An 11,144-nucleotide genomic window follows, 5' to 3' on the forward strand; every position below is an offset into this window, starting at 1 on the left:
CCATTCCATTCCATTCCATTCCATTTCATTTCATTTCATTCCATTCCATTCTATTATTTTATTTCATTTTATTTCATTTTTTATTTCATTTCATTTCATTTTATTTTATTTCATTTCATTTCATTTCATGTTATTCTTTGTTTTTACTTTATTTTAGACTTACTTGTTATATTATATTAAATAAAATTTAATAGTAACTGTAATCAATAGTAATTTATATGATATTAACGTTTTAATTTTATTTTTATTTTATTTTATTTATTTTTTAAAATATTATTCTTAAGTTCTTTATTTTGTTATTTTACTTTATTTTACTTTATTTTTATTCTTGCTTTCCCTTTATTTTATCCTGCCTTATTTATTTAATTTAATTTTATTCTTATTTTTCAACTTACTTTCATTTTATTTATTTATTCATTCAATTATTGCTTTAATTTTTATGTTCTATGCATGTATTATTTCATTAGCTTTTATTTAGCTATTTTATTTCAGTCTTATTTAATTCTTTTATTTATTTTATTTGAAAATGTCCATTTATATTTTTATTTAGGCTTTTTGTTTGACTTCCCTTTTATCTTACAGTAATTCATTACTGGTCTATATAATTTATTTTTATTTAATTTTAGAATTTCATTATATTTAATTTCTTTCTTGTTTTATTTACGCTTTGATTTTTGGGCCAAAGCCCAACAGTTTGGGATGCTCCTGCCCCGACACAGGCCGGGGCTCATGGGGACAGGGACAGAGCTGGGCTGGCACCCACGGTGACCCCCAGCTGTCCCAGAGGGGTCACAGTGCCCCCGCCCCGGCAGAGCACCCTGGGCACAGGGATGGGGTGTGGCAGCGGATTCACCCCAGGGACACGCGGCACATCCCGGGATCCTGCTCTGAGCCCTGCCAGGGCAGCAGGGCATGGCACGGAGCAGGTCTGCGGAGATCCGGTGCGGTTCAGTGACAGACGCTGAGATTCGGGGAGCTCCACCAACATTTGGTGAGATTCGGTGAGATTCACCTAGATTTGATGACATCTGGTGTGATTCACCAAGATTTGGTGAAATTTGGTGAGCTTCACCAAGATTTGGTGAGATTTGGTGAGATTCACCAAGATTTAGTGAAATTTGGTTATATTTACCAAAATTTGATGGGATTTGGTGAGCTTCACCAAAATTTGGTGAGATTCGGTGAGCTTCACCTAGATTTGATGACATTTGGTGTGATTCACCAAGATTTGGGGAAATTTGGTGAGCTTCACCAAAATTTGGTGAGATTTGGTGAGATTCACCAAGATTTAGTGAAATTTGGTTATATTTACCAAAATTTGATGGGATTTGGTGAGCTTCACCAAAATTTGGTGAGATTTGGTGAGCTTCACCAAAATTTGGTGAGATTTTATGAGCTTCACCAAAAATTGGTGAGATTTGGTGAGATTCACCAAAATTTGGTGAGATTTGTTGAGCTTCACCAAAATTTGTTGAGATTCATCAACATTTGATGAGATTTGGTGAGATTCGCCAAAATTTGGTGAGATTTGGTTAGATTCACCAAAATTTGGTGACATTTTATGAGCTTCACCAAAAATTGGTGAGATTTGGTGAGATTCACCATGATTTGGTGAGATTTGGTGAGGTTTAGTGCTATTCAGTGAGATTCACCAAGGCTGGGTGAGACTCGGTGGGATTCACCGAGTTCGGGTGAAATTTGCTGAACCCTAGGATTCGAGGAGAGGGATGGGGACGGATCCAGAGGGGATCCCGGCAGCCCCGGGAGGCGCCGTGGTCCCAACCTCGTGCCCAGCCCCAGGCCACATCCGCACCTCCGGCCCGGCAGGTCCTGCCAGGTGTCGCCAGCTGTCGCCTGGTGTCACCCGCGGCACCGCAGGGACCGGGCGAACGCGCCGGGCCTGTTCTGCCAACCTCCCCCACCCTCTGCAAACCCCAAATTCCGGGCAGGGGACGCGCCAGGACAGCAGGCACCCATTCCCTTGTTTCCATCCCATCGTCCCTGGGGATTTGGGAGCTGGGAGAGGACTCATGGACAGCTCAGCAGCACCAAAATTGGGGTCACCCATATTTGGGGTCGTTCTGATATTCCAAGGCTGAATTCTGCAGCCAAAATCTCCGCCGTTAAATAGTTCAGCTTCTCATCCAATGTTTTACATTTCGTTTCCGGATGCAGGATTTTAAGGGAAGGCATTGCAGTCCTCTGTGGGCACAGGGACATCCTGATGCGGTCCCAGAGGTGTGTCCGGGGAGAATATTGTCCCCTGGACCGTGTGTGCTCCTCCAGGGCTTCTGTCCCACACTGGGAACAGCCTCTGCTGTGGGACAGGGCACTGTGGGGACTCCAGGGTCTGGGACCTCCATGAGCACCTTGCTGCATGCCGGGATCATGGAATCATGGAATGGTTTGGTTTGGAATGGGCCTTAACCAGCACCCAGTGCCACCCCTGCCACGGGCAGGGACATCTTGCACCAGCCCAGGCTGCTCCAAGCCCTGTCCTTGGACACTTCCAGGCTTTGGGAGCATCCAGGCAACACCTTCCTGACCTCGGCTGGGAAAGGCTGCGGGGACCTGGGGCCGCTGAGGCTCTGGAGCCCCAGCAGGAGCTGGGCCAGGCCAACAGTACCATCTCCTGGCCGCGGGGAGAGGGCTGGGAACGCCGCGTGTGACACGGCCGGCTGACGGAGCTCCAGCGTCCTTGGCAGGGGCAGGTGTTCTGAGAGGGGTTTGGATCCTGCTGATTCCCACCGGCATGGAACCGAGCTGGAAACAGGGAGCCAGGCTGGGTTTTGGGCTGCTGGAGGTGTTTGGTGAAGCTGGGACAGGGCAGTTCTTGCACAAGTGGCAGCAGGAGGATGAGCTGGGGGAGCACCCTGCCCACTCCTCATCCCAGACCTGGGCACTGGGATGTCTCTGGAGGTGGGAAACCACCCAGACTGCCCGTGGGTGGTGGGGGGACTTCACTGCTGTTCTCCAGGGTGATGGTTCTTGAGCTCCTGTGACCTCAAAGAGCCTCCTGACCCCTCAGAACCTGGCTGGGTCCTTTGGGAAGCAAGGACCCTCCCCTGGGTGTCCTCTTCACCCGAGGAGCTTTGCTGGGAGGCGAGTGCATCCCAGCTCAGGTGCTCCTGATGTTCCTTCAGCACACTCAGCTTTTCCTCCATCGAGCCACCCTCACCTCTGCCTGTCCATGTGGACAAGGATGTGGTCCCTTGCACCACATCCTTGTCACCACCCTCGTTCTCCCGTGTCTTCCCTCCTTTCACTGCTTTCCTGGGGTTTGAGGGTGCTTACCTGACAACTCCAATTAGCCCAGGGATGGTCACTTCCTGTGGTAAAAGTCCATAAAAAAACATTCTAGAAATGACACATTCAAAAATCATCTTCAGTATGTGCCCAGGGTTACATTTATTACATTAAAGGTGATTCCAGACACTTACGTTTGTTTTCTTAATTAATTTCACTTCCCTGGAAAACACAGGCAGGGATGGATTTTTTTTCCCCCTGAATTTGCATGTCCACAAAAAAAAAAAAAAAAAAACCAAAACTATTTCTTCATGTTATAGCTACCCAGGCAATATTCCCTCATCCAAACAAGCGTTCCCAGGTTTAGACTGCGCAGCCCGAGGATATCTGATCCCCTGGCACTGAAGGAGAAAGCTCCAGAAACTTGAGGGTGTTTGGACAGCTGACCCCGCCTCATGTTCATCAAAGAGCTAGACCTGGGGGTACCTGAAATACCTGAGATAAGACACCTGAGATAAGGTGGGAACCACTTCTCAAGATTCCTCAGATGACATCGCTCATCCTTTCTACCCCCATGGAGTATCCCTGCGGATCTGAGGACATTCTCTGGGGTTGTGTGGCTGAAGTGAAGGTCAGCCCAAGAGTCTGTCTTGATGGAAGGACAAGATCTTAATTCCTTTGCCTCTGAGATCCTGAGATTAGAATTCTATTTTCAGCACTGCTGAATTTCTTGGTGGCTGTAATGAGTTCCAGGTATAATTCACTCTCCATTCCTTCCTGAATTACAGACTTTAATGTGTTAAGCCATGGCAAGCAGCAGAAGGAACATGTGTCTTCTGTCAGTAAACAAGCTTCTTCTGTAGGTAAATCAGATTTTTACAGTACAAATATAGGTTAAGAGAGAAAAAGTTCATGCCTAGAGTCCTGGGACTTGGTTTTTCAGGGCTACGAGGAGTTTGGAAAACAGAGGAAGATAAACATTGTTCCCAACTAGAAATATTTTGGTAATGTCACATGGTAAATAGCTCATCAAGGGGATTGATTATACGCAACTTGGTGTTTGCTTATCATCTGCAGCTTGAGCACATTCAGTGCATTCCCCAGGGATGGGTTTGGAATCTGTGTAACGAGGAAAACACGGAATAGATAGCGGGTAAACACCGGGATGTGATGTGTGGAAAAGGGGCTCCTCAGCCTCCCTCTGCTACTCTGGCATGGGAAATGCTGTGGGCAGAATGTGGAATATTTTTATTTGTTTCTAAGGAGTTTCTTCTCCCACTAGGAGCAGGGAATCCACAGCTCCTGCTGAAAACAGGGGAGGAAGAGGAAGCAGGTGAGTTCTGTCAGGATGTCTCTCACAGCTGCTGGACCCTGCGAGGGGTCATGGAGTCATTCAGGTTGGAAAAGCCCTCTGAGATGAAGCCCAGCCATTCCCCAGCACTGCCAAGGCCACCACTGACCCATGTCCCCAAGTGCCACATCCACACAGCTTTTAAATGCCTCCACTGCCCTGGGCAGCTCTGTTGGGGCTGGAGAACCCTTTGGGGGAAGAAATTTTCCCTAATATCCAATCTAAACCTCCCCAGGCCCAGCCTGAGGCCGTTCCCTCTCCTCCTGTCCCCGCTCCCTGGCAGCAGAGCCTGACCCCCCCGGCTGTCCCCTCCTGTCAGGAGCTGTGCAGAGCCACCAGGGCCCCCTGAGCCTCCTTTTCTCCAGGGAACATTGGGCATTTCCACAAGGCCCCCCCTTTGCCAGCAGCAGGTCCATAGACAAGTTTCCAAATAAAGTTCCTTCTTAAATTTCATCCTCCATTTGAAACAAGAGATAAGAGCACCAAGCCCCGGGCAGGTGACAATCTGCCAGCCCCCAGTGCCCTCCAGCTTCCCGTGGTCAGATGGAGCCATCAGCCGTGGCATTATTAACAGGAACAGGCTTTTGCCACAGAAATTCAAGTCAGGCCTGGGTGCTGATAAAGCCCTGGCAGCTGGAGAGTCTGTCCCACAGCAAGGGGACAGGGAGATGACACATCCCTCCCCAGGAGCCCAAGAGAAGAGCAGAGAACAGCCACAGTGCCCCCAGCCAAGGGCTTCAGGCACTCGAGCTGCTCTACCGTCTCTGGAGGCTGCAGGATGCCAAATCCTGCCTGGATCCTCCTGCTGTGATGGCCACCAGCTTCCAGAAGGTTCAGCAAACTGTCCCAGGCAGATTTGTCACCACTGCTCCAGCAGCAGCTCCCAGGCTTGCTGTCCCTTTCAGCTGTGGCCAAGTGGCTCCCAGGCAGAGCTCTCGGTGTCCCCCCATGTGGGGGGATTGGGCTCTGTTTGATAAAAAGAGCAGCTTCCTCCTGGCCCTGCTCCAGGCAGAGGAGGAAGGGTTGAAGCCGGGCACTGTTTGGCACAGCTGGACCCTGGCACTGGGCACGGCACAGCTGCTCCACCCAGGGCAGCTCCAGGAGGCCTCTGGCGTGAGCAGGTGCTGGAGCAGAGCGGTGCCCAGCCCCGATTAGCAGGAGGAGGGTTTGCATGGAATCACGCCGTGGTTAGTGCTGGAAGGAGCCTCTGGAGGGCACCTGGTCCCCATCTCTGCTCCAGCAGGGGCCCCAGGACCGTGCCTAGAGAGATTTTTAATATCTGCAAGGATGAAGAGCACACAACCTCCCTGAGCAACCTATGCCAGCACTCCATCAGCAGTAAAAAAAGTGTTTTCCTGAGGTTCAGATGGTGTTTCAGGTGGTGCCCATGGGCTTTGGGCGCTGCTGAGAAGAGCCTGGTTTCATCCTCCCTCCGGGTAGTGATGTCAGCTGATGAGATACCTCTGAGCCTTCTCACCCCTAAAAAATCCCATCACTCCCAGCCATTCCTCGTGGGTGAGGAACTCCAGTGTTTCCCTCATCCTTTATCAAACTGTCCCCTGTGTGTCCATGCCACCGGGGTAGTGGGGCCCCCAGGGCTCGGCACGGTCCTGCAGGGGTGGCCTCACTGACTTTGGGCATGATCCCTCCCTCCTCCTGCAGCCCAGGGTCCCAGTCACCACCTTTTACCAAGGGCACACTGATGGTCAATGGTCACCCCAGTGCCCAGCAGGACGCCCAGCCCAATCTCTGTCCCAGCTGGGTGTCCCTCACCACGTGCCGGGGCTTGTTCCTCCCCAGGGCTCCCAAACACCAAGTTCCACCTCCTTGGGCCAAGGCTGGAGGTCCCACGGCAGTTTCCAGCCCCACCAGTACCAGAGTTGGCCCAGAAATGGACAGAGCAGAGGCCTCGAGGCTGGTCCTGGCCCATGTGAGCTCAGGACATGATGACAAGGAAGGAATAATTCCTTCCTCTGTTAAGGAAGAAATTCCATTCTGAGCAAGGAATACTCCTGGCTGCTGTGCCCATCACTCAAGGCTGGTGGCCCAGGTGGGCAAGAGCCTGATGCCAGCTCCCAAAGGGTGGGCACAGCTTGAGCAGCTCTTTCCTACCTGGCCCAGTGAGTCTGGGGGAAGCAGGACCAGCACAGGGAGTGCAGAGATGGTCAGTGCTTTATTGGTGGCAGGTGCCTGGCAGGGACAGCAGCACAGGGACACCAGGGACCCCAGAGCTCACCCACAGCGGGGTCTGGTTCTGCCCCAGGTTGGCCAGGTCACGGTGGGAGCTGCTGGAGGGGGCACCATCCCCATCTCTAGGTGGTCCAGGATGGGGGTGCCAGGGTCACGCTGTCACTGCCCTGAGGCTGCAAAGCTCCCACCATCCTCCTCCTCCTCCCCGTGTGTCAGCAGCTCCGAGGGGTTGGCACCTCGTTGGGGCAGAGCTCTGGAGGGCTGTTCCTTCTCCAGGCTGCAGCCCAGGCCTGCAGGAGATGGGCAGAGGGAATGGTGAGGAGCTGGCTGGATCCAGCCTCTCCCCTGTGCTGGAGGCACCCGTGGGGATCAGCTCTGGGTCACACAGGGCAGGTGAGACTGTCCAGGGCTGCATCAGAGACCACCCCACAGGGATGAGGATGGAGAGAACCTTGGGCCCTGGAGCAGAAGAGGCACTGTGGGGCCATGCCTGCGTGTTTAGGGACACCCAGGGTGGAGCAAAAAGAGGAGGAGGCTGCCCAGGAGCACAGGGTGGAGATGGCAAAGCAGAGAGAATGGGCTGGGGGGTCATGGGGAACAGTGCCTCGGGGGCCATCACCTTCCTCATGCTGAGCCTCTGATGCCTTCGCCTCCAAGCTCTGGGACAGAAGGGTCAGCCTCTTGAGGGCCAGCAGGGCTTTCCCTGTTTTCTGGAGGGAAGAGAACGGGCACTGAGCCCTTCAGCCAGAGGCATCCCCCTGTCCCCATCATCCCACCAGGTACCTGCCACTTCCGCCGCGCCAGGAACTGCCTGATCCTCTCCTTGGACAGCACCTTGGGGCTGCTGGGCTGGGGGTGCTGCAGCCAGGGGTGCAGCAGAGCCCCCGCGCTGGGGAGCCGCCGGCTGCAGCACGCAGAGGGGGTCATGGGGGGCTCCTCCACCCTCACACCCTCATCTGGAGTGTCCCCTCCACCAAAGGCAGAGCTTTCCCCCTCCCACCCCCTCAGCACTCCAAAACCCAGCCCAGCTCCAGCTGAGCAGCCCACAGCTGCCCCCAGGCCCTACCAGGGCTGCTTCTGCAGCAGTTGGCTGATGAAGTCCTTGGCTTGCTGGGAGATCTCCAAGAAGGTCTCCTCCTCAAAGTCCCACTGGGCAGCTGTGACGTTGCTCAGGGTCTCCATGTCGGTGTCCCCCTGGAAGGGCGACTCCCCACTCAGCCTGAAGAGGTGACCCCGGGGCATCAGTGAGAGCTCAGCCCCCTCCAGCCCAGCCTGCCCAGCCCAGGAGGGCACTCACAGGATGTAGCAGATGACACCAACACTCCACATGTCTGTGGAGAAGCTCACGGGCTCAAAGGCGACCACTTCTGGAGCCATGAATTCGGGGGTGCCGTGCAACACTTTCACGGGGGTGTCTGGAGCTGCAGAGAGGATGCAGGAGGCCAGTTGGGATCTCCCTGGGGCAGGTGGCCAGCTGGGGTGGCCCTGGGGCAGAGGACACACCAACACAGCCCAGCTGGAGGAGCCCCTGCGCCCAGGTGGAGCTGCCACCCTCCAAGGCTGATTGCAGGTCTTGGTGCTCTCCTAGAGCCCCTCTGTGTGCCAAACACCCACGGGCACAGGGGTCCCGGGGGTCTTCACCTCAGCAGCAGGACTGGGGACACACAGCTTTGCCCAGAGTATCGGGTGGCTGTCGGGAAGGGCCCAGGCAGGAGGACACCAAGCTGCTGTGCCAGGCCAGATCCTGTCCCTGTGACAGTGCCAGTCCCTGCCCTGGACCCCCAGGAGCCCCTGCGTGCTCACCCAGCTTCCGTGCCAAGCCGAAGTCAATGATCTTGATCCAGTGGCTGCCGGGGCTGACGCAGACGATGTTCTCGGGCTTGAGGTCGAGGTGGACGATGGCCTGGCCGTGCATGAACTGCAGCCCCTCCAGGATCTGCCGCACGTACTGGGCACTGCTGGGCTCCGTGTGCTCGAAGTCATCGTCCACAATGCGCTCAAAGAGCTCCCCACCTGCCATGCTGGGGACAACGAGCTGCTGGGGACGCTTTGGGGCCTCACCAGCCCCGAGGAGGGGAAGCCCCAGCAGAGAACTCAGACTCAGCTCTCTGGGAGCACCTCTTCACCCTTATCTCCAGGAGCTGTGGGTACCCCGTCCATCCCACACCAGCACCCCATGGCACAGGGACCCCTCCCCACCTGCCACTGTGGGGACAACAAGGTGCTGGGGACCCTCCACACTGGTGACAACAAGCTGCTGGGACCTCTTTGGGATCTACCAGCCCTGAGGAGGGGAAGCCCCAGCAGAGAACACAGACTCAGCACTCCAGGAGGATCTCACCACTCGTAACTCCAGAGTCCCCAGGTTCCCCATCCATCCATCCATCCCACAGCACAGGGACCCCTCCCACCTTCAGTGCTCCCCCTGGCAGAGCCCAGCACTGCCCCACACCTCCAAGCCTGACTGCCCCCCACTCACTACTCCATCACCATCACCAGCTCGGCGGGGCCCTGGAAGGCGTCGAGGCACTGCACGAGGCGTGGGTGATGCAGGAGGTTCATCAGCTCCACCTCGGCCCGCGCCGCCTGCTTCTCCTTCGCTGTGCGTGTCCGGAAGTATTTCCCAGCCCGGATTTTGCCCGTGGCCTTTTCCTGCAGCCTGTACACAGTCCCGAATTTCCCCCTGGGACAGAGGAGGATGAGGGATGGAGGAGCCACCACCACCCACCCGCAATCCCACCAGGGCTGCGCATGGACAGCCAGGGGCCATCCCCAGGGGTGGGGACACAGGGCCCTCACTCACTCCCCCAGCTTCTCCAGCTGTGTGTACACATTCGAAACCTTGTCCTGGCTGTTGATGACCACGTCACGGTGTTCAAAGGCCTCCTCAGCTCCTGGGGGATGGATTAAGGTGGGCCATGCAGAGATCCCCCCTGCTCTGGGGACCAGGGGCCTGTCTTCCCCTCCAGTGCTAATTTCTGTGTCCCCCCTGCTCCGTCAGGGCCCAACCACCCTCCCCACACAGTGTGGATGGCACCTGGGGTGAGCATGGGGACAGGAGCTCCTGGGGCAGCCCAGCACCCTGGAAGTCAGGTTTGGGCTGAAAGGTGCTTTTAGGATCAAAAATCCAAGAGAAACGGGGCCAGGATGGGATGGAGATTGGTGCTGATAGGGGGGATGGACTGGGGTCACACCACTGCGGGGGACCCCTGTGCCTCCCTGGGGACAGACACAGGGCTCTGCTGTACCTCCTGCCTGGGACATGGTGGTGCCACCGGCTCCTCACAGGGTGCTGGCACAGTCAGGACAGGCGCTGGCTGTGTCCCCCAGGCTGGGACAGGGCTGCTGGGGCAGGCCGTGTCTCTGCTCCAGCTGCCCCCTGGGGCTCTGCACCTTCTCCCTGCCACAGGAGACCACTGGCTTCACTCCACCAGCACCCACACTCCCCATCCCCCCGACAGACCCAGAAGGACCAAGCCAGATTTTAAAGCGAGGCCCCTTGTTGGACGGGGACAATCCCTTCCCAGGAGCACCTTAGGCTCCAAGCCGATGTTTTTCCCATGCACTGTCTTACATCAACCAGGAAATCCCCAGGAAAACCGCACTTGTAGGGCAAAGGAGCTGTTTCCTTACACATCTCCTCCTCACTCTCTCCCCAGAAGGGTTGGGAGGAGAGACAATGACACTCACGGGTGTCAGGCAACAGCACCCAAACCCCAACCCGGGAGCCACAGCACTGACCTGTCACCGTCCAGTCCCTCCTGCTCCAGGCCACCTGCGGGTCGCTGACCGCTCCCAGTCACTGCAGAGCCACTGGGCAACTGGGGAGGGAGGGAAGGGGTGATGCTGGAGGTTGAGGACAACTGGAACCACACACATGGGGATGTCTCGGGGTACAGCTGGGAGCATCCCTCCCACTCCGGCGCTGGGAAGAGCCCGGGCTGTCCCCTCCCTTTCCTTCCCAGCAGAGCGCTTCCGGACTTGGGGGATAAACAACCCCCACCACCCACGGGCTGTCCCCAGACCATGCCCCAACGCCCCCTCTGGCACCGCGCAGGGCCACGGGTCTGCAACACGGGGCTCAGGCAGAGGAACCCCAGGGTAGGGGGCTGCAGAGACCCGACACACCTCATTACACGGCAGAGACTACACAGCCCTGCTGTGCCCTCCCTGCCCCGATGCAGAACTGGGGCCTCTCACAGGTTAAATCCGCAGCTGACCCAGCCCCGGCCAACCCCCGCCTCCGTCCCACCCATGGGTGGGTTCGTGCAGAGGGGTTGAGCACCCACAGCTGCCCCCCCGTCCCTGCTCCACCTGCGGCCAATATCCCAGCGGAGCCATCGCTCTCCCCAGTACA

General features: G+C 55.7%; 1 protein-coding gene across 2 annotated transcripts; it reads right to left on the reverse strand.

Annotated features, from left to right (window-relative positions):
- Positions 1–645: 645 nt before the first annotated feature.
- LOC137486716 (myosin light chain kinase, smooth muscle-like) lies at positions 646–10,727 on the reverse strand. 2 transcript variants are annotated; one of them, XM_068212178.1, is made up of 10 exons: positions 10,529–10,727; positions 10,036–10,187; positions 9,591–9,681; positions 9,267–9,470; positions 8,591–8,808; positions 8,085–8,208; positions 7,854–8,006; positions 7,571–7,691; positions 7,407–7,497; positions 646–4,103 (listed from the first exon to the last, which is right to left on the reverse strand). In XM_068212178.1, exons 2-10 carry the CDS (start codon positions 10,049–10,051, stop codon positions 3,916–3,918), a joined length of 1,206 nt encoding a protein of 401 aa, XP_068068279.1. In that variant the 5' UTR covers positions 10,052–10,187; positions 10,529–10,727; the 3' UTR covers positions 646–3,915. The 2 variants fall into 2 exon arrangements, with proteins under 2 accessions (XP_068068279.1, XP_068068280.1); XM_068212179.1 differs by lacking the exon at positions 646–4,103 and adding an exon at positions 6,752–7,077 and having other exon boundaries at positions 10,529–10,716.
- Between the last annotated feature and the right edge of the window lie 417 nt (positions 10,728–11,144).

This window comes from Anomalospiza imberbis, chromosome 22, assembly GCF_031753505.1.
Source record: "Anomalospiza imberbis isolate Cuckoo-Finch-1a 21T00152 chromosome 22, ASM3175350v1, whole genome shotgun sequence".
Classification (NCBI taxonomy): domain Eukaryota; kingdom Metazoa; phylum Chordata; class Aves; order Passeriformes; family Viduidae; genus Anomalospiza; species Anomalospiza imberbis.